The sequence below is a fragment of the Alexandromys fortis genome, unplaced genomic scaffold (genome assembly GCF_014885135.2).
Source record: "Alexandromys fortis isolate MF-2015 unplaced genomic scaffold, M_Fortis_MF-2015_v1.1 scaffold_85, whole genome shotgun sequence".
Taxonomy (NCBI): domain Eukaryota; kingdom Metazoa; phylum Chordata; class Mammalia; order Rodentia; family Cricetidae; genus Alexandromys; species Alexandromys fortis.
This window is the reverse complement of record NW_026067975.1, coordinates 3,110,581-3,134,254: the sequence shown is the minus strand read 5'-3', so window position 1 is coordinate 3,134,254 and position 23,674 is coordinate 3,110,581. Positions and strand designations below refer to the sequence as shown.

The 23,674-nt window shown below is 40.9% G+C and overlaps 1 protein-coding gene across 7 annotated transcripts in view; it reads right to left on the bottom strand.

Moving 5' to 3' along the window:
• The window catches only part of U2surp (U2 snRNP associated SURP domain containing), a 70,411-nt gene that overhangs the window by 35,542 nt on the left and 11,195 nt on the right, over positions 1-23,674 (bottom strand). For 2 of the 7 annotated variants that reach the window (XM_050157221.1, XM_050157222.1), the window contains exons 1-4: positions 17,757-17,871; positions 9,076-9,120; positions 6,975-7,106; positions 1,234-1,332 (exon numbers count right to left, since the gene is read on the bottom strand). In XM_050157221.1, the coding sequence (XP_050013178.1) occupies positions 1,234-1,332; positions 6,975-7,106; positions 9,076-9,120; positions 17,757-17,801 (321 nt within the window). In that variant the 5' untranslated portion in view covers positions 17,802-17,871. Of the gene's footprint in view, positions 1-1,233; positions 1,333-6,974; positions 7,107-9,075; positions 9,121-17,756; positions 17,872-20,239; positions 20,321-23,674 lie in introns of those variants that run through there. The other 5 variants (XM_050157225.1, XM_050157227.1, XM_050157223.1 and 2 more) reach the window with 4 other exon arrangements.

Below are 23,674 nucleotides of genomic sequence, written 5' to 3'. Positions count from 1 at the left end.
ATATATACACACACACACACACACACCAGGCTGGGTATGGTCGTGCATGCCTATTACTTCAGAGGTGAAAGCAGGAAGACAGAGTTCCTGACCAGCCTGAGCTGCATAGTGAGAATCTACCTCAAAAACCCAAATCAAACAGAAGAGTGGAACAAATCAAGAAAGAAATACATCCAATAACAAGTAGAAAATTGTACTCAAGAAAGGGTAAACATATCAGTAAAAGGGGTGGCTAGTGTCAGAAGGAGATACACACACGGACTTTCCCATAAATGAAACTGCATAACAACTATTTGAAAAGAGATAAAATGAAATCAATTCTTTGTGTTATATGTCAGGAAAAACTGCATAAAGATTAAAATTTCTTAAAAATGGAAACAACCCTAGGAATTCATTGGGATTCTCCTAAGAATGCAAATTCTATAAGAAAATACAGGGAAATTCTTCTATAAGCCAGAAATGGAAAAGTAAGGAAAACAATTTAGTTAATAACAAAAAATCATGGGGGAGACTGGCAACTGATTAAAACAGATTTACAAGAATAAACCAGAAGAAAAATAAAAAAATACAATGGAAGGAGGCTACTCAACTGTATTCCCACTGAAAGAACTGCGAAGTCAACACTACATTGAGGTATTATTTCTACATTACAGACTGGCAAAGACCCCGTCAATAGGATTCACCACATGCAAGTGTATGGGCTGGGGCCCTCACTTTTACTAAAACACCATTCACTCCAACAATCTCCCCTTTCAGGAGTCCCAAAAGAAAAAAATACCTATTCATAAAAAGCATTTGTACTATAATATCCAAAGAGCAAAACCACAAATCCCTCAATAGGCTTTTAAATGAACAGACTATTATAAACCTACAAAAGCCATAAAAATGTAGACTTTTTCTATCCTACAAGTAGCCACAAAGATAACATTTGGCTAAAAAGGTAAATGAGGTTAAGTACTCTCACTCTACAGCATGTTATTTCAAGGGAAATGGGACGATACAGTATACACACACACACACACACACACTCACACTCTGACAAAAAGAACACATCAAAAGATAACTAATCATCACACAGAGGACAGGCAGAGAAGCTGAGCTCATCTGAACATCCCTCTGTGTGTGTGTAGAGTTGCAGACATCTAAGAAGTAGAACTCTTCAGGAGACATGGCTTCTACTGCTCCCTTACACAATCATTTCCAAGCATAACCTAAGATACACTTCAACATTACCTTTTTCTTCAGTTCCTCTTGTTCCTTCTTACTTAAAGTTCGCTTTGCTGTGCTCATTTTTCCAATACTGAATGCTTTAAGCTTGTTTTCTAGAAGAGGCTATGAAAAGAAACAAAAAGATTGTCTTTACATACAAATTTTAACATTACCTATGAATTTAACACATTTAAATTGACAACCAAGTCTTTAAAAGAGTTACTGTTTTAAAGTATCAATGCAAAGAAAAGCTAGGGTCCAAGCAGATGCTATCTCAGGCTGGGTCTGTAAATACCCACTCATTGAGGAATGTTTATTTCCTAACTCTAAGTAGGTAAGAGGCAAAAGGCTTTAAGAGGAAAAAGAGGTTAAAATAACAAAGAAACAGAAATCAAAGTGTAGTTGGGTTTTTTACTCTTTGGGGGCCCACCACCCAGCTCCCAAATAAATACACAGAGACTTATTCTTAGTTATGAATGCCCAGCCTTTAGCCTGGTTTATTTCTAGTTAGCTTTTCTAACTTAAATTATTCAGCTCCTCTTTAACTACGTTTTGCCTCTTGGCTTTTTTTTAAATGTTTGTTTGTTTATTTATTTATTTATTTATTTATTTATTTATTTATTTATTTATTTATTTATTTATTTATTATGTATGTGTACAGTATTCTGCTTGCAGCACCAGAAGAGGGCCCCAAATCTCACTACAAATGGCTTGGAGTCCCCATGTGGTTGCTGGGAATTGAACTCAGGACCATTGGAAGAGCAGTCAGTGCTCTTAACCTCTGAGCCATCCCTCCAGCCCCCGCCTCTTGGCTTTTTACCTTTCTTTATTCTACATATCTTTCTTTCCTTCTTACTCCATGGCTGGCCCCAGGTTCCCTCTTCTCCTTTCCAACTCTTCGCTCTTCTTCCCTAGATTTCTATTTATTCTCTCTGCCCACCAGCCCCACCTGTTTCTCTTTCCTGCCCAGCTATTGGTCATTCAACTCTTTATTAGATCAAAAGGGCAGGCAAAGTTAAACAAATGTAAGAAAAAAGAATGCAACACATCTTTGCATCATTAAACTAAACAAATTTCCACATCATAAACGAATGTAACAAATCTTAAACTAAGATACCAAGGCTTAGAACAAAAACAAAAGCATAGAGGGAAAATATAGACATCTCCAGGCAAAAGTAGCAATGACAGAAAACAGATCCTCAAGTGACAGGGTCATAAATTTCCACTCTCAGGAAGCCATCTGTAAGTTCCAATTCAGGTATAACAAATCACATCACACCCTTTTATAACCTAACTAAGCACCTTATTTATAAAAAATATTGGTATTAACATAATTTCATTTTCTTTGCTGAGAATGTACCATCTACTACAAATTTCAGTTGTCAGTATATATAAAACTCTATCAATAATTTTTGAACAATAAATGAGCAATCTGAAAATCCAAAATCTCCATACCACAAGTGGAAGGTTCTATACCTGATCTCAAGGAACAGGTTGCAGTCAAAAGCTAGGTGCAAAATACTGTGTAACAAATTACTTTGGGCTGTATGTATAAGATATATACAAAACTGAGATGGATTTTATGTTTAGACTTTAGTCCCATGACCAAGATACCTCAGATATAAGAAAATATTCAAAAGGCAAAATCTAAAAGTAAAATAAAAAAATAAAATTCCAAAATCTAAAACACTTCTTATGCTAAGCAGATGAATTACTCAACTGTTCTAAGAACACTGTATCTGGCAGCACTGAGACCCAGTGGGTTTAAAAAGGAAAAAGTGGGAAGTCATCCTTCCCTCCTCCATCCTTTCGTTTGCCCACTGACATCTCCACACACACAGGCTTAGCTAGCTCCAGATATGGAAAGGGGTGAGAGGTGCCTCTGCCTGATAAATGAAGTTCTCACCCTCAAAGAAGCTTCTTTCTGCAGCAGTCAGAGACCACCACAGAAAACTACAACTGTTCAAAATAAAGGTAACAACTGACTGCAAGGTGCCCAAACCCAAGGAATATACCTAAAACACAACTGGAGGAAGAGACTTCAGAGCCAGAGACCAGCAAGTCTGCTTTGAGATTATCTCCTCAAAATAAATGAAGCCACACCCATGATACCTTAACACGGCTGCCTAAACAGACTCAAATAATAACATCACCAACAGACATCTTAAGTGGAAGAGGGAAATCTCCAGGGGCCCTATCTCTAGAGAAGACAGGAAACTAAAGACTGCTGAGAGGGAAAATTAGGTTTCCTCGGGAATGAGGTCCACAACCGGTTATACAACACCAAGAGATCAGCCCTGAAATCACATACACATAAGCAACACTAAAACCAACTCTGCAAGTGGCATGTGGAAAACAATAATAATCATGGAAAAGGGGACATGAATTTGAGAAGGAGCCAGGAGGTGGGGACACCGGAGGGGTTAGAGGGAGGAAAGGGGAAATAATGTAATTTTACTTTAATTAAAATTTCAAAAATTAAGAGAAAAAGAGCAAAAAGTTGGAAGGGAAGGGAGATGTGAGAGGAGTTGAAAAGGGAAGAATGGAGATTGGATTTGATCAAAACATATATACATTGAAATTCTCAGTTTTTAAGAGAAAACATTTTTTAAAAATTTAGTACATTTTATTTTTGTGTTTGCATGTGACAGAGTGCATGTACCAAAGCATGTGTGTGAAGGCCAAAGAACAACTTAAGAAAGCTGGCTCTCTTCATCCACCATGTAGGTCCCAAGGAAAAAACTTGGGTGGGTCAGGTTTGGTGGCAAGTAAGTATCCTTAAAACTTGAGCCACCTAGCCAGTCCAAGGTTACAGTATTTTAATAAAGCCTTCATATGTACCATTTAGAAGTAGATGCCTTCTGAAATCTGGTTTAAATGGTCTATAGGCCTTCAGTTGTTCCATGCTACTCATTTGATTCACAAACTTAAAAGGTAGGATTGTTAATTAAATACAACCTAAAATACTGAAATCTGAAGTGTTTCTCTTTCTTATTATAATAAAAAGTTAAATAACGAAATTACTTTGAAAATTCGTATAGAAGAGAAACACTGAGGCCACTTAGTGAAGTTACATCAAAAGACCTCTGGGAAAGATAAGCAGTTAATAATACAAAAGACAATCAATTAAAGCAATCTCTCTCAAGATTTTTACTTATTTTATGAATGCTTTGCTTGCATATCTGCATGTGCACTACACGTGTGCCTGGTGCACAATGACATCAGAAGAGAGTGTTGATGGAGGTGGGTCTTGTATCTTATCTGTTGCTTTCATTGGTTAATAATAAAAGAAACTGCCTCGGCCCTCATAGGACAGAAAATTAGGTAGGTGGAGTAAACACAAGAGAATGCTGGGGAAAAAAAAGCTTAGTTAAGGAGTCGCCATGATTCTCCTGCTCCAGACAGACGCAGGTTAAGATCCTCCCTGGTAAGCCAGCTCGTGGGCTACACAGAATATTAGAAATGGGTTAGAACAATATGTAAGAGCTAACCAATAAGAAACTGCAACTAGCCGGGCCAGGCAGTGTTTGAAAGAATACAGTTTCCGTGTAATTATTTCTGGGCATAACCTAGCCATGCGGACGGCCGGGTGCCGGGGATGCAGCCCTGCCGCTCCTAATTCAACAGAGTGTCAGATCCCCTGGAACTATATAAAAGATGGTTGTGAGCCACCTGTGGGATACTGGGAACTAAACCTGGGTCCTTGGCAAAAAGAGGCAAGTGCTCTTAACCACACAGCCATCTCTCCAGCCTCAAAAGTCAACTTTTTCAACAGAGTCAAAAGTCACCTTTTCCTCAAAAATGAAAGAAAACTGTCCTGCCATCATTCAAGGCCATTGGCGTACACTTAAAAGGTTTAAACAAACAAAAATTACACAGAAATTCAAGGAAAAAAAAAACACAATTTTAAGAAACAAAATTTGTGGCTGGGAATGGTAGCATATGCTTTTTATCCCACCCAGCACTCGGGAGGCAAAGGCAGGCAGATCTGAGTTCGAGGCCAGCCTGACTGACAGAGCAAGTTCCAGGACAGTCGGGACTACAGAAAAACCCTGTCTTGAACTCACCCCCCTGCGGGGGAGGGGGGGTGGTAGAAGAAGGAAGGAAGGAATGAACAAAATATAAGATTTGTGTGTTCAAACTTTATTAATATCCTAACAGCTACATTTAGGTATCCAGAACAGATAATGGCAAAAAAAATTACTGAGTGTTTCTCAAAGAAACACTACAATCATTTATGTAAAAGTTAGGGTTTTTTTCTGAAATAAAAATACTGGGATAATATGCTATTTTAAGATGTATTCCTATGAAATGTATCTCGGAAAGGCAAAAACATATTTATGCTTAAAAAAATTAGAAATATATGACCAGGCTGGATGTTTCAGAGCAAGTCTTTAATCCCAGCACTGTGGAGGCAAAGTCAGGAAGATCGCCCACGTTGAGAGTTCTAGTACATAAAGGACTGCATAGAGATCCAGATCCTGTCTTTTTTTAAAAAGTAAAAAAAGTTCTGGGCGGCGGTGGCACACGTCTTTAATCCCAGCACTTAGGGAGCAGAGACAGGCAGACCTCTTTGAGTTCAAGGCCAGCCTGGTCTACAGAGTGAGTTCCAGGACAGGCTCCAAAGCCACAGAGCAACCCTGTCTCGAAGGACCAAAAAAGAAAAAAAAAGCATGATCAGGGTTTAATGCTGGCTGATGACGACTTAATATCTTCTGAACTTTTTCAAGAGAAAAATTAAGTTGTACACTTTTAAAAAATAGTGACAGGAATTGAATATAGGGCCTCATACATGCTAGACAACTATGCCACCACTAACTTAAATACCTACCTCAAGAAAAATTACTTTAAATAGATTTTTAAAAACTAAAAAACCCAGGGATGCTTTGTAGTAAAGAACCCATTTATCAAGGAGATAACTCAGTCAGTGCAATGTCTACATCACTGAGAACCTATATATGGATCCCCAGAACCTATGCAAAAAGCCAGTGGTAATGGCTATGTGTCTATATAACCCCAGTACTGCGTGTCTGAGGCTCAACAGTTAGCCAGGCTTGCAGAATGGAAGTGGAGCTCTAGATTCAGTGAGGAATGTTGGTTCACAATATACAAGGTGGAGTGACTGAGAAAGATGCCCAATGTTGACCACTGGCTTTTACTTGCACCTACGCGCACATACACGTATACACACACAGAAGAGAACCTCTGTGTTCCTGACTGCCCCAGGACTCCACTTACCCAAATGACTAATATCTAGTCCTATTTGTTTTCAGAGAGAAATAAGTTCTTAGAACACAAGGACTGCATCTTTTTTATACTGTGTATATGTTCACATAGTGGGTAGGTGGTATGCACACCAATGCATGTCTGTGGAGGTCAGAGAACAACTTTGTAAAGTCATTTCTCTCCATCCGCCTATGCATGGGTTCTAGAGATCTAACCTGGGTCTAGGCTTGAACAGCCAGCACCTTTACCAACTGAACAATTTCACCAGATCAAGGACTGTCTTAATTGGCTGAATATGCCTAGTAGCTCAATAAACATGACAATAACCACTTTATAGTTAAAAAATTTCCAAATAAAATTAAACATCTTCAATGAAACATCTAATATAAACTACATATTTTTCTTTAAATAAATGGGAGTTTATTGTTAATAAAAGTATTAATTTCAAATAGTACAAAATGAAACAGTACCAACCATCATACTCAGCAAGGACAAAGTAAAAGTGTTAACCATCCTTTGTCAGCTTTAGCAATACTCACTCTTGAAAGATTCTGATGAGGAGAATCACAAAGGCTTTCACGGGCACTTTCATTCCTATAATTGTGTTTTCTTGGGCTTTTAGGTCGTGTTCGACTTGGCATATCACTATCTGAGGGTCCAGATGCATCCATCTTCAGATAAAGTTTTAAAAATGGTTTCAAAAATAACATCATAGTACTAAAAACTAGAATTAATCCAAAGTGTCTATATATTGACAAATTTCACTAGGTTATCTAAAAACACATCATTAACAACATCATGTTATAAGTAAATTCCTTAAGAGTTTTTCAAAAACTCTGACTTGCCTTTGAAAGCTCAAATATTATATTGGAAACATTTGTTACTCTTGAAGTAACAAGTTCTTTCCTTCTCTTTCAAGAGAATAACCTGTCAAATACCCAAGTCAGATAACAAGTTTATACATCAGGCATTCCATGAAGTAAGAATGGTACTTTACAGAGTAGTTACTCAGTACGCTAGGAAGTAGCAGACTTAATATACTTGTTTCATCAGAGGATATGAAAATGAAAGACCCATACATGAGTCGAGTCTTAAGAATTTTACAACTTTACTAAAAACAATACTTTTTTGAGTCAAGGTCTGTTAAAATTGTAGGTCAGCTTCAACTTCGTGATTCCACAATCTTCCTTCCTGCTTTATCCTGGGGTTATAGGCATAGCCCCCACCCAGGCTCACCCTCTAAAACATTTTAAACTAGCCTATTTTACTGTATATGATAGGAATGAATACAAGCTTATTTTAGAGTCACTTCCTTGATTCATGCTAATGTGCCAATAGTTTGCCTACCAGTTGTTTCTGTGCCATCAGGGAAAATGTCAACACAAACAGAAAGGCAAATAAACCTTGGCATTTTTACAAAAGGCTTTTTATTGGGTCCTACATGAAGCATGGGGGGAGAGCACATGTTCACGTGTTCATGCTTGAATCTAGAGTCCAAAGGTTGGTGTCAAGTATCTTCCCTAGTCCCTTGCCACCTTATTATTTGAGGCAAAATCTTCCACTGAACCTAGAACTCAACAGTTCACAGAAGCTGGCTAGCCATCCACCTGTCTGTCTACCCAGGACAAAGGTTAAATGAAACAGAAATCACCATGCCCAGCTTTCACACAGATACTGTAACGAGTACTTACTAAGCCATCTCCCAATGCCCCTATTATAAAATAGCTCTGAGTTCACATATTCCCAAAAGGTTCTCAACAGCTTGTAGGAGGCGCCTGCACACCATACTTTGAATATTGCTATAACATGGGAAAAAATAGCCATTGCAGTATTCAAAATGCCAAAAAGGTTTAATAAAAAAAAGGCATGTACCCACTAAGAAAACAAATACATCTACCTTTCTGTAGTGGAACATTATATCATGAGAAAGAACTGATCAGCACCCTCTATGCCAGCTGATTTGCAGGGATTTCGAGAGGCAGATACAATGTGCAGCAAGAAAAGGGTGTATATAATGTAATCATTATGTAAACAAACACATAAAGATAAAAAATACACGTCAAGTTTCTAATGCAATATGAGGTGCTGAGACAATGGTCTGGTACCCTGTAAAGATTTTTATTTGTATTTTAATAAAATGCTGACTGGCCAGTAGCCAGGCAGGAAGTATAGATGGGGCAACCAGGCAGGAAGTAGAGGCGGTGCGATGACAACAGGAGAATTCTGGGAAAAGGAAAGGTTCAGCCTGCAGTTATCACCCAGACACAGAGGAAGCAAGATGAGAATGCCCCGCTGATAAAAGGTACCAAACCACATGGCTAACATAGACAAGAATAATGGGCGAATATAAGTTACAAGAGTTAATAAGAAGCCTGAGCTAATAGGCCAACCAGTTTATGATTAATGCAGACCTCTGTGTGTTTCTTTGGGAATGAACAGCTGTGGGACTGGTTGTGATAGAAATCTAAGTCAACAATGAAGGAGTTTGTTTTTTAAAAACACACACACACACACAAAGGCAGACACAATTAAAGTTCACACAACATAATTGTATTCATTTGCCGTATAACTCATACATATATATATAAAGAAAAGTTTATTTTCTAAGGAAAAACAAAAAATGCTATCTTTTATACTTACATGCGCATCTGAAGATCCAGATGAATGCACATCTGATGATCGGCTCTACAAGTATCAAAACAACAAAAGCAAATATTTAAAGGATCAAAAAGTCTTTCACCATTGTTTCTTATGCTGCAGAGGTTTAATCTTCCCTAGCTTTCAGTTACCGCTTTTCAGCTAATGAAACTGAACAATACAATTGCATTCTGTCTTATAAAAAAGTTGTGATCTAGGCAAATGTGTTGAGTAATTTCTTTAAAATTAAAACCGCATATTTTCCAAATACATGGCACAAATGCAAATGAAAAAAATTTTAATGTAACTACCTTTTCAAAGTAAAGCCTGCAGACCTAACCACTATTTATAACAAAACATTTATACAAAGGCTTCTCCCAAGTCCTAACACTACCAGGACAGCACTTCTTCACACATAGAAATCTCCCTTCCTTTTTCTAGTCGCTCAGAGTAAACATAAACAATGATTTGTATCTGCAAGAAAACACATGCTTTAACCTTCACTGCTTAGTAGAAGGCACAATATTCACTGCAGAACTAGTTCAAGGAAAGGAAAATCTTATCAAATCACCATTTTCAACTTGATACAAGAGAGTTGCTTCTGCCAGGCTGATATAGTGCAACCATTTAGTCTCAGCACTCAGGAGGCAAAGACAGGAGAATCTGAGTTTGAGGCCAGCCTGGTCTACAGGGTTTGAGGCCAAACTCTGGGTAACTCAAGACTATACAGTGAGACCCTGTCTCAGAGAAAGAGCAAGTCAGTGAGAGAAGTGGGCTATTTCTAATGAGTCATGCCACAAGGCTAACTTATGGAACAACAGAAAAAAAGTCTTTAAATACTACCATTTTTTAAAAGAGGTCAACTGTTAAAATTTCACATTACTTTTTTCTTATATAACACATTTCAGAGTATATAAGGTGTTGAGTATTGTTTTAATTACCTCATCTACAACATTTTCTTCTCTAAAATCCACTAAACTGAGACTTAAGCAAAAGTGCATAAAAGGCAGCAGGCATTGTGGTCCCTCCCACCTTCATCTTTCTGTCTATCTATGGTTTGTCCTCAATTTTTATTGTGCCCTCCCTTGTAAATTTTATTCTCCAAGCTAGCTTTTCTCAAAAGTAAAGATGATGTGGGGTGTCAGGGTAGTTGCCATCTAAACTGTAAAACACATCTTGGTTATCTATAGACATCTGGAAATTAGAAAATCCAAAATAACAAATACCTATTTTTACAAAAGAGGAATTCAGCAAGGAGGGTAAAGGAAAACAACTGCGTTCCAAAACTCTAGTATTAACCACTAGAAAACAAAAATAAATGTAACAGTAACAAGAAATAGAAAATCTTCAGAAATTATTTTTAAATTTTTTTTTTTTAGAAAAAACACAAATTTTATGAAAAAGTTCATTCATTCAAATCACCCTCTGAAGACTCATTCCTGGACAAGAAGCACTAAATTATTAAATATTATTCATCTACTACTAAAACCATATTAAAATTATCTAAAATTATTTATGTGTAACACGACTTTATTCAACAGCTGAAAATACTACAGAGAACCCTCTGCAGTCCACGGAAACTGCCAAGGAACCCTGAGGCAGCAGCAGTTTGAGGAAAGCAGCTAAACCAGCATCTCCTTATCTGTGTGTCATAACCAAATGGCCTTTTCTAGGGTTTAATCTTTCTTTTTTTCATTTCTAAGATTTAAAAATAAAAGCCACCAGATACTGTTTTAAATCTCTTCAGACTGCCAGACATTTGTAATCTAAGACAGCAGGTAAAGTTGCCTGCCACCAAGCCTGATGACTTGAGTTCAATCCCTGCGATCCACATGGTGAGAATGAACCAGCTCCCCACAGTGGTCCTCTCCCTACAATAAGTAAAAACAAAATATAACACCAAAAATTAGAAAGGGCTTAAATAACTGTTCATCAAGTTAGTAATCTCAAAATCAAACGTAGCCAGTTCAAAAGTCAGCTACAACGTGCTGACTTGTATGTAAATAAAGCAGTAACAGTAGGACCTGAGATGAATCAACTGATTTCAACTAAGGTAAGGTGTCAATATTTACTGCAAACCTTTTACCAAAGATATGCTACTTAGTTACCCAGCATTCAAATCAGAGTAATGTTATGATTAACAAAGATACGCAAATTGAGGTTCATGAGACTTTTACTTTATGTGCATGGTATATGTGTGTGTCTTACGAAGGGCAAAAAACAACCCGTAGAAAGAAGTTAGTTCTCTCCTTCTACCACCTGAGTCTCAGGGATTGAGCCCACGTGGTCAGACTTGACAGTAAACACCTTTACCTGCTGAGCCATTTCCCTGGCCTAGACACTAATTTAAAGAAAAGACAGTTGAAACAGTATGGTCATACCACAAGAGCACATGTGCCCAGGCAAATCTTAACCTGGCAAGAAAAGAAAGCTTGCCAGAAAAACTTCTAGGAAAGGATATGAAGATATTTGTAGTAATCCCTCATAAAGCCCGCAATGCAATAACCTCTAACCTCTGGCCCTCCAACCTTCAAATTCTTTCTAATTGTATTTTGGAACAACTCTCTAATTTTGGAATTAAATTAAATTGTATTTGGAACAACTTTCCAGCTCTCTAATTTTATTCCCTGTATTCAAACCTCTCCAGAATTTAGTCCAATCACTATCTGTCCAGTCTTGTACCTTTTATTCTCCCTATGGAAGAGCACTGAAGACTACCTGGACTGATCATTCAACAGTTCATTTCCCAATCATTTACTGCCTTCATCTTCCCCAGTTCTTTCTAATGGCCCCAAACACAATCTTCACAGCTCTGCTCACTATTCAAAGCAATCAATCAAATTCGACTAAGCTCTAGACAGCTCCCCATCTCCACTCAAGCAGGTATCATTTCCTTACTTTCAGACACTCTGACAGCTCTGCCTTGTTCTGTGTACTGACTCTCTCCTGCTATACTGCATGCTCCCTCAAACTCTAATTTCTTATTTGAAATGGTGGACCTCAGCATCACACTCAAAAATCAAGCAATAGAAAGAGCTTCAATATAACTGTTGACTTATACCCAGTCTACACAAGTACCTACCAAAGGAACTACACTCTATACCTCACACCACTCTGTCCACTCATTAATAAGTGGCTATTCAAGCCAAACCAATGTTTCCACTTAAAACACAACAAAAACACACACAATGTGAAGGTTGGAGGGATGGTTCAGTGGTTAAAGAGCACTGACTACTCTTACAGAGGACCTGGGTTCAATTCTGAGCACCTACACAGTCGATCACAATCATCTGTAACCCCAGTTCCAAGAGATCCAAAGCCTTTTTCTGGTCTGAGTACCACACACATGGTCCACAGACATACATGCAGGCAAAACACCCATACACATAAAATAGTATTTTTAAAAAGCTTTAAGAACATTAAAACATTCTGTATAATTATTTACTCATACTCATAAATACTATCAATATAGGAAACACTTAAATAAATTTTTTAATGTCTCTAAATTTTCTTAAAAGTTGAGCAGATGTATAACTCTTTAACATAGTCTCAAGTGTTATTTCAAAACTTATTTCTGGGGTTGAGGGTGTACTTCAGTGACAGAGTGTGCACTCAATGTGTACAAGACCCTAGAATCAATTCCCAGTGACAACTCAGTTAAGAGGCAATATGCAAGATTAATTTTTTTAATTTAAAATTCCACAACAAAATTTTTATTATTTATTTCAAAAGTGATGCTCTTTGTAAAAAAGGAAGTCTTCAACTTGTACACCAGATGATCTCTTCATTCATCTGCCACTATGATAAATGTATTTTCTAGTGTTTATTTTCCAAGGGTTTCAGAAATAAAAGCCAAAAGAATTAAAAGAAAGGCCTTTAGAAAACAAATCAGTCCAGTTGTGGGTCACAAGCCCTTAGAGGTCAAATGGCCCGTTAACAGCAATGCCAGTTCCAGGGGACTGATGCCTTCCTCTGACCTCCTTGGACATCAGGCACAAACATAATGTATATACACTATTACACTCCGGCAAAACACAAAATACAATAAATATATCTAAAATCAAGTCTAAAACATACTCATCAAGAAAATGCGAATTCAGAGACCAGAGATGTAACTCCATTCGAAGAGTGTTTGCCGAGCATGCACAGGCCCTGGGTTTGATCCCCAATACTTTATACACCAGAGGTGACACATGCCTGTATTCCCAGCACTCAGGAGGTGAAGACAGAAAGACGGTAGTGTACAACAATTCCCTCCAAAGTAAGCCTCCATGTTGGAGAGAAGATCTTCAGATACAACATTCTAAGGGGAGGTGAACATTCCATCCTGCAAGGAAGCTCAGAAAATAAACAATCCAAAAGCTTCAGGAAGTCCCTGAAACTAACCAGGTACCCTAAACTCCTACCTTTTCAAGGGAATTAAGTACTGAATACTCATGAAAGAAACTCTCAGACCAAAGTGACCTCAAAGAGAACAGTTAAGCCACCCAGAAGGCTCTCAGACAAGCTGAGTTATCTGGAAAAAGCTCAGATCAATTGCACATAGCTGTTTTCGAGTCATTTCTGCTCCTGTAAATGACATCCCACCCATGCTCCTGTAAGTAACCCCATAAACACAGTGCTTCACCAAGCTGGGCTTTGCTGGTATCCTTACTTCGGTCTGCCTGTCAGTTCTCTCTCTGGAGTAAGTAGACACTGGTTCACATCACCCCAGAAAGTGTTACACAAGAGATGATTTTTAAAAAAGAAAACAAAGTAAAGGGTACTGGGGCAGGCGAAATGGCTTATTTTGTAAAGGTGTTTGCTGCCAAGCCTGGCAATCCCAAGTTTGATCTCCAGGACCCAAGTGACAGAGGAAAAGAAACAATTCCTTCAAGCTATCCTCTGACCTTAGGCCATGCCCACACATAAACACCCACAATAAATGCATTAAAAAAAAAAAAGCAAATGGGTACGTCACTGCCAGAGTGAAATTATCATTCTCTTCAAACCCTCATTAGTATGATATGCAAACAAAATAAGGTCAAATAACATTTTTTTTTCTTTTTTGAAACGGGTAATCTGTGTAGTCTTGGCTGTTCTAAAACTTGCTCTGTAGATCAGGCTGGCCTCAAATTCAGCGATCCACATACCTCTGCCTCCTAAGTGCTGGAAATTAAAAGAATGGACCACCACCACCCAACAAAATAACAAATTTTTAATAAACTATTTTAATGGTTAGCAATATCTTAGGTTCTGTCTCTGCCCTCGGAAACCAATCTATAATGGCTCCAAAACCCCTCCTGAAACCAAGCAACCCTTCACAAAAATAGGGGGGGGGATGCAATAAGAAATTTCTATTCATTCCTAAAATATGTACTCAATATCTACCAGAAGATATTATTAAAATGAAAAGTTGAGAACAATTACATGAAGTGTAGATCACTTGACTATAAATACATAAAGTTAATTTTAAAGCTCTAGTGGTTTGTGTATTTTGTAATTAAGAGAGACACTAAGGGGGGCAAAAACATGGCTCAGAGATTATAGGCACTTGCCACACAGCCTAGAAACCTGAGTTTGATCCTCAGAACTCAGGGTTCTCTGACTTTCACATAAGCATTGTAGTATGTACTACCAACCAGGCCTGACCCTGCTTAGCTTCTAAGACCAGACCAGACCAGGCGCAGAGAGATGGCCCAGCAGTTAAAAGAGCTGCCTGTTCTTCCAAAGCTCCTGAGTTCAACTCCCAGCAATCACCTGGTGGCTCACAACCATCTGTAATGAGATCTGGTGCCCTCTTAAGGAAGAGACCTAGTCAGTCATCCTCCTCAACTTAAGATTATGAAACCCAATACGTGCTGCCCGTGCACACTTCAGCATTACCAGGACATAAATTTCTATTTCAAATTTCAATTGTGGAGTGAGGGTTCAAATACAGACGCTTCTTGTAAAAGAGAGAGAAAGAAACTAAGAAACTTCACCATTGTCAATGGCAAAAAACCTGTATCACGTACAAAGATGACATTTCTTTTGGGGGGGGGGGGGTTTTGAGACAGGGTTTCTCTGTAGGTTTTGGTGCCTGTCCTAGAACTAGCTCTTGTAGACGAGGCTGGTCTTGAACTCAGAGATAGCCTGCCTCTGCCTCCAAGTACTGGAATTAAAGGCATGTGCCACCGCCGCCTGGCTGACATTTCTTCAATATCTAGGAATATTGATGGAAATACCAAAGAACATGAGACAGAAGTATCTACTTACTTGACATACATTGTGGAATACAAGATAAATACCTATTATTTCAGAGAAAGAAATCAAGTCATATGAAAGGCTGGAAATTCCAAATACTGTAGGACTAGCCAAAATGATCTTATGATCTAATAAGGTCTGAATCTATATTCGAAATTAAAAAACAGCAATTTGAGCAGTCATTATGACAGCTGATGTAAGAATCACAGGACCAATGTGTATCCTGAAATTTTGAAAATCAAGCGCTATTTCCTTTAAAAGGAAAAGGGAGCTGGAAATGGATAACATATACCTATAATCCCAACTCTGGGAAAATGGAGGGAAGGAGAAACAGGATGCTGAAGGTTATAGTGCAAGCTCAAGCCAGCCTGGGCTACAGGAGGCCCTGTCACAAAAACCTAGCAGCCAGGTGTGGTGGCACGCGCCTTTAACCCCAGCACTCTGGAGGCAGAGGCTGGCGGATCTCTGCGAGTTTGAGGCCAGCCTGGTCTGCCTAGCGGAGTGAGTTCCACAACAGCCAGAGCTACACAGAGAAACCCTATCTTAAAAAAAAAAAATCTGTAATAAGATGAGATTAAGCAATGTGCCTTAATAGTATCACAAATATATTTAATTACCAAGTCAGGATTTGAATCCAAATGTCTTTTTGTTTTCAAAACCTATAACCTCGCCACTCAACCACAGCACTTCCACACTGGTGGAGAAACCATGGCAAAACTCTGAACCTTGCAGACACCAGTAAGAAACCTGTTAGCAGCCGGGCAGCACTCGGGAGGCAGAGGCAGGCCTGGTCTACAAGAGCTAGTTCCAGGACAGGCTCCAAAGCTACAGAGAAACCCTGTCTCGGAAAAACTAACAACCAAAAAAAAAAAAAAAACCCAAAACCTGTTAGCAACAGCTAAAGGACTATAAACTGAAAAAGGTGCTAAGAGAAAAATCAACAAGCCACTTAATACTTAAAAGGAACAGCTCCGCATTCACGCCATGAGAAGTATTCTTTCAGAAGGAAGTCTGAACGCATACATACTTTGAAAAGTTTTCAATATACTTAATACTCTGAGAAGAAAAAACAGAGCGTTTATGGAAGAGGCTGGCTTTAACAACAGCCCAGCAATAGAGTGAGAAGCTGTTTTTGCCATGGGTCTGAATGAAGGCTGGCAGCATGAGGTAACCCTTTCTTCACCTTCTCCCCAAGAAAGGTGGAGGGGAAATCTACTTGAGAGAAAGGAAACTTACAGTCAAGGTTTGGTGTAAGGCATCCAAAACTGCTCCCCACCATAGTTTCACCTAACTAAAGAACGTCTAGTAAGGCCATTTCTATATGCAACGTAAATACGGAGCAGTCACTCAGCGAAATGGCAAAAACCAAAACTTCAGTCTTATTAGAAACAGCAAGTATTCAACGTGTTGTTTCTCAAACGAAACAGCAAATACAAGACTCTCTTTTCTGTAAACTTAATGACTTAGTAATTGATAATCATACACTTTTAAGTCCCTAGACTCTTTAAAAGTGTTACCCAACTTGGGGTCTGTACATTTAGTGCCGCACAACTGCTTTATGGCAGTACTTACTTATCACCTTTAATGCTAAGTTGGGGGGATGAGAATCTCAAAGCAAAGTAATACAAGATAAAAATAAAATAAAAATAACAAAGGATTAAACGCCCCGGGCAAGACGGCAACTAATACCAGATATTACACAGCCTTCCTAACAAACGACTTTCACAGCTCAACCGTTTCCCCAGCAGTGCCCTGGGCTCCCGGTAAACTCAAATGCGAGGTACTATTCATTGGGCACTTTCCAGTTCTACGGTAGTTTTCCTTCCCAGCAGAAACCCCACACAGCGATGGAGACCCCCAAGTCTGCGGCCCTCAAGAGTGGTGCTCACTTTTCACTTCCTGAGAAGTGATGGAAAAGCCACATGTGGAGCCCCAGGGCACAGAGACCGGCTCCCTCCGCACGTCCCACCCCGAAGCTCCCACTTGCGACCGTGCTGGCTCAGTTCCTCCAAGGTATGAGAGAAACTGAGTAAGGCCAGGAGCAAGTGAGACCCAAAATAAAGAAGGTGGGGGTGAAGGAGAGAACAGACACTTAAGATCGGGAACATTCCCGCCTCTCCCAGGCGCTAGCCCGCGGCCTCCGAGCGCAGCAAGCTGCGACACAAGGACACCGAACCGATATTTCAACCGCTTGTCTGACTCCCCCCAAAGCCAAAAGAGGGGCGAACCCCGCTCGCCACCCGCCCCCAGGCACGTTAGTGTGGGACTGGATCCCAGCCGGGACGGACGCGCGCTCTCAGGCCTCTCAACCTGCGCACCTTGGTGCAGCGGTGCCAGGCCCACCGTGGCGACCAGGCCTCAGGCCCTCGCCCCAAAGAGCTCTCGAAGGCCACAGATTTCTGGAGGGCCCGGAGCACAGGGAAAGACCCGAAGACGGACGGAGATCTCTAAGAAACTACCTTTGAACTGGCCTTCTGAGATCCGCCTGGCGTTTTGTCGGCCATCTTGAGCTTTGCTCCTCCTTCAGCGGAGGCAGCAGAGCGGGTGAGTCGAGCACCGAAAGAGCAGATCGCAGCGGAGCCCGCCAGAAACCTGCCAGGCTGAAGAGCCGAGTGCCGAAATCAAGAACTCAGCCGCGCCGCGGTACAGCGTGACTTACGCGTCACGTCGCGCGCCCCGCCCACTCCTCCCGTCTTCCGGTGAACTGCGGCGTCTGGTCACGTTACGCGGCCGGGGAATTTAGGGAATCTCCTTGACCCGACTTTCAAGGCCAACTGATAGTTCAGGCCTTTTCTTTCTCGAGCCAACGGGCGTTCGAGGCGAGCGGGTTCTACTTCCTGGGGCGGGAAGGAAGCTGCTCCTTAAAAGAACTGCCGTAGCCACGTGGGCCGAGCGTCTTTCGGCTCAGAAAAGAACTAAATCTGCCGGTCGGGACATTTGTTTGCGCCACTGCCCCTCGGGAGCTCAGATTTGCAATCTGCTTACGTTAAAATGGTGAGCAGTGACCTAGTGTTGGGACTGCAGAGTTGGGAAGAGGCATTTGGCACAACCTGAGAGTAATCGGATTAGAAACTGTTTTAGGATGTCTGAGTATGGTACCCGCAGAGACTGAAAGGAAAAAAAAAAAGTCGCGAATAGAGACAGTGTTCTAAATCGAGCGTATGTGTAAATTTTATTTTTTTTTAATTTATTGTTAACTTCATAGTGCAGGCACGCCATAACAACCGCGCTAAGGTTAGAGGATGGGCGGGTTTCCTTTTGCCCTCGGAGCTATCTGACTGCCAGTGTCTATTTATTTCTTCGGAGCACAGTCACAAAAGCTGCGCAGTAGAAGATGGCCCGGCGATGGTGGCGCACGCCCTTAATCCCAGCACTCGGGAGGCAGAGGCAGGCGGATCTCTCTGAGTTCGAGACCAGCCTGGTCTACAGAGCTAGTTCCAGGACAGGCTCCAAAGCCAGAGAAACCCTGCCTCGAAAAATCAAAAAAAAAAAAAAAAAAAAAAAAAAAAGATGGCTTTAACTGCTGATTCTCTTGTCTCGGCCTGGGGTCCTGGAGTTAACAGTCTTAGGCCACCACACCCCTGGTTTTGGTTGCTTTTGGTTTGTTGGTTGATTTCTTTTTTTTTTTTAAATTTTTTTTTTCTCAGTTTTTCGAGACAAGGTTTCTCTTTGTAACAGTCCTGACTGTCCTGTCCTGGAACTCACTTTGTAGACCAGGCTGCTCGAACTCACAGAGATAGCCTGCCTCTGCCTCCCAAGGGATCAAAGACGTCTGGCCTGTTTTCTTTGTTTTGGTTTGTCGAGACAGGGTTTCTCTGAACCCTAGCTGTCCTTAACTTTGTAGACCTTACTGGCCTCGAGCTCAGAGATCCACCAGCCTCTGTGAGTCAAGGAACTAAAGGTGTGCAGTTGAGCTTGTCATTCTTTGAGAGTTGGTTTTTGTTCGAGACAAGGTTTCTCTGTAGTTTTGGAGCCTGTCCTGGAACTAGCTCTTGCTGGGATTAAAGGCCTGCACTGCCTCCACCCGGCCATTTTGAGAGTTTTTACTCAGGCTCAGGATTCAAAGGAAAGCTTGCTTGAGGTCATTCTGGAATCAAGGGGGGAAATGGAAAGGTATCCGGGTAGAAATAGTTGAAGTGAAAGCCTTATGGAATTTGTCAGTACCATTCATTGTACAGGTCACCATAAACATCAAGTTGACCAGGAATAGAGAGGGGATAGGAACAAGTTCACGTAGGACTCTCGGGTAAGATCTGCCTGCCTCTGCTTCCTGAATGCAGGGATTAAAGGCATGTACCACCATTACCCCAGAGCCCTGCTGTTTTTAATATATAAAAGCCTGCACAGCGTTGTGACTTACAAAAACTGGCAAATATAACACTGTACAAAACTTGAGAATAAGGACAGCAAACAAGCAGATAGTTTGAAAATAACCCTTGCTGGGCGGTGGTGGCACACACCTTTAATCCCAATACTCAGGAAGCAGAGGGAGGCGGATCTCTGTGAGTTCCAGCCTGGTCTACAAGAGCTAGTTCCAGGATAGGCTCCAAAGCTACAGAGAAGCTCTGTCTTGGAAAAAAAAAAAGAATGTAAGAAAGAAAGTAACCCTGTACATAATTGATGCTGAAGAAAGGACCAGTAGGGGTGGGAGCTGACAGAAAATTAGCTCTGAGTTGTGGAAATGGGGTGAGGAGACGGCTGGCAGATTCACAGAAGCAACATTTACCATGCAGAAGTTGAATTTTGTCTTTTGGTTGATGGGGATATGGTGAAGTGGGGGGGCTATTTGTTGGACCCTCTAAAAGGATCAATAGAATCTGGTGCCAGGCACTGACGGGTAAACCAGCAGGGCAGAAAGGGTAGAAGCCATAATTAAAGCAAGCCAATGGTTAGAAAGTAACAGTTGCCACACATGAAAGGACAATAGAATGCTGTTCTGTACCTTGCAGCCCAGCTGAATTTATTTCCATCCTCAGATCCTCTCTCTTCAGTTCTGAGCCTCTTCTCTCAGTCTGACCCTCACCTGTAATTGAAATCAGTTAATGTTTTACTCTCACTAAAGATACCACTTCCTTTGGGAAGGTTTACAGACTTCCCTCTCCAGCCAAGCCTGTTGGAAACCTGTTTCTGTTTCCATGGGAACCTGTACTTTTCCAGCTAATGTTTACCACATTAGATCTTAATTGTTTCGTTTAGGATGAGAAAGTGAAATAATGTCCAGGCCTGGTGGCAGGTAGATGTCTGAGTTGAGGCCAGTCTGGTCTACAAAGTCAGTTCTAAGACAGCCATAACACACTGAGAAACCCTGTCTCTGAGGGGAAAAGAAAGAAAGTAAAAATGATCACCTGAGCAGAGGAAGGCTTGGGAGTTCTGGCAGTTCCACCAGCTGCCTTGACTGTGTGAATATATGCAGCTTCTCAGTCAAACTCCAAACCCCTAGTTTTGAAAACACTTTTTACTTCAGAAAACCACAACCAGTCAAACTGCAGGGTGTGGAGCCCATTCTCAATGGATACATCTGCAAAACAGTCTCCTAAGGCTTTGGGAACACTGCAAAAGAGCAGGCAGAATGACTAAGAGCCAGAGGATCTGGGTTTGGCTGTGAGGTTGTAATATCAGAAACTACACCCACGGTCTCACAGTGTGACTGCCCTGAGCAGGATGACACCAATGGACATGCCAAACTGGACAGAGAAGCTCACAAAGCCTGAATCCTGCACAAAGAACTACAGGTGGCTTAGGAAAGCTGGGAACGGGAGAGGTGGTTTTCCCAGGGAAGAACACGCAAATTAGTTGTCCCAGTGCCAAACACTCAGCTCTGAAAACGTATGTGCAAGTAACATTTTGCCGATGTGTATGTGTGTGTGTATGTTATATATGCATATATTCATATCGTAACAATTAGTGAAAAATTGAGGCCATGGTTTTGAAGGGGAGCTGAAAAGGGAATATGGGAGGACTTGGAGGAAAAGAAAGGGAAGATGTTGTTATAATCTTTCTAAAATCAAAATAATTTGTATTAAATATTCACCCCTACATATTTTTAAAAAAGAATTCAGAACCGAGCAATGATGGCACACGCCTTTAATCCCAGCACTTGGGAGGCAAAGGCAGGTGGATTTCTGTGAGTTTGAGACCAGCCTGGTCTACAAGAGCTAGTTCCAGGACAGGCTCAAAGCAACACAGAGAAACCTTGTCTCCAAAAACAAAAACAAACAAACAAAAGGAATGCAGAGTAAGGCCCAGGGCAACTTGTACAAATGTGTCCTAATAGAAGTAAGATACAGGTCTTCATTAAGACCAATTAAGTCAGCCAGGTGGTGGTGGGCACACCTTTAATCCCAGTTTTTAGGAGGCAGAGGCAGGCAAATCTCTGAGCTCAAGAATAGCCTGGTCTCCAGAGTGAGTTCCAGGACAGCAAGGATTACTTGTTTCACAGAGAAACCCTGTCTCAAAAAGCAAACAAACAAAAAGACAACTGAGTCTATTAAAACTTTGAAATTGCCGGGTGGTAGTGGTGCACGCCTTTAATCCCAGCACTCGGGAGGCAGAGGCAGGCGGACCTCTGTGAGTTTGAGGCCAGTCTGGTCTACAAGAGCTAGTTCCAGGACAGGCTCCAAAGCTACAGAGAAACTGTCTCAAAAAACAAAAATAAAAAATAAAAAACTTTGAAATCATATTTATAAACAGTTTAGTGCATTTAAACCATGTCATCTTGGCCTGGTTATTCAAACTACAAACTCAGGAAACTGACTCATTAAATTATTCCAAGTAGACTCATACATGAACCTCAAATACAGAAATTGATTACTGTTAACCAGGGGCTGCACATGAGTAAAAAGCACTGTGAATTCTGTGCACTTAGCATTGCTGCTCTACCATGACAGCAACCACCACTTTCGTCTTCCTCGACTGTCAGCTTTTCTGTCCTCACAGGCACCCTCTGTTCAGTTTCCCCTGCAATGGCCCTTTTCGTCAGAAGTTGCAAAGTAGTACCGACAAAGACCATCAAAATATTTTATTTAGCTTACTCAGATTTTTTTCTTTGAAATTTGACCTAATATTTTAAAATTGGGAGATTTTACATAAAACTCAATTTTCTTGGAAAATGGACAAGCCTAGCAATTCTATGGGACAGTCCCAAACTGAATAAAAAGTGGGAAAAGAGAAAGTGCGCTCAGCACTGGCTTTCCTCTCAGGGACAGTGTAACCAGACACCTCACACTCGCACTGTCATGTGTCCCTGCTAGGATGGTTTGGATCCCTTCCAACTTTGAGCTAAAATGAAACCTTTCTTCCCTGAGCAGCTTCTGTCTGGAATCCTAACACAGCAACGAGAAAAGTAACACAAATGACTGTATATTGATGATTTCAAATGAACACAGAGAATTTAGGGGCTGTGAGAAGGTGTTAAGGAGCGCCAATGGTAAATGTCCCTGCTAAGCAGGGCTGTGTGACGATGGCCCAAGCTGAAGAAACAAGTACAGAAGCTCCTACTCTGGACCTATAAGAATCAGCAGTGTGGAAGGCAGAGCAGGAAGGCAGGTAGAAGCGGATACAGTTTCCTATTGCTACTATAACAAATTTACCATCTTACTGTTCTGGATGTCAGAAGTCTAAAAAGTGTGGGCAGACCTGGGTTCCTTTTGAGGGTTCTGGAGGAGAATTTATCCCTGCCTTTTCCAGCTTCTGAATGAAGTTCACCTACAGTCCTCAGCTAGTGGCCCAACAGAGAGCTGGAGAGCTTCAAAGGCAGCAGTACAGCATTTTCTAACACGAGTACCTTTGTGAACCCAGGATCACTGTGACAATCCAGGATCATCTAAAGGGACTTGTCCAGCCACGAAGTCCTCTTAGGATGTATGCTAGAATATTTGCATGTTCTGGGGACCATTTGAAGAGCCCTTCTCTAGTCCACAACAGCTATAGTGAAATCTCTGTATCTATATTTTGTCCCTGGCAGGCATGGCATTTGAACCCTAACCAGAGAACTAACATGGAATGGTCCTAATCAATACAGTCATTTCTAGTCATCTAGGTTCTGAAATCATTACTAGAAAGCTCAGTGGGTGTAGGTAGCGCCTATACTACGGGACAGTTCGTGAGCTGGGAAAGGGTCTGGGGATTTGAACACATACACACTCAGAGAGATGGGGACATGGGTTATCCTTGAACCAAGAATGCCCACTTTATTGTGCTCAGGGGCAGCTTATATAGGGCTCTGGCCACACCCCAGCTCTCAGGATATTTCAGCTGCAGACTCATCAGAACCCACTCCCCTGCCATCAGGGTCTCATGCTCAGAGCAGCTGTAGGCTGCTCAGAGCAGAGGAAAATAAGTTGTTTACAAGAAACTCGGGGTCTGGTGGTCTGCATTC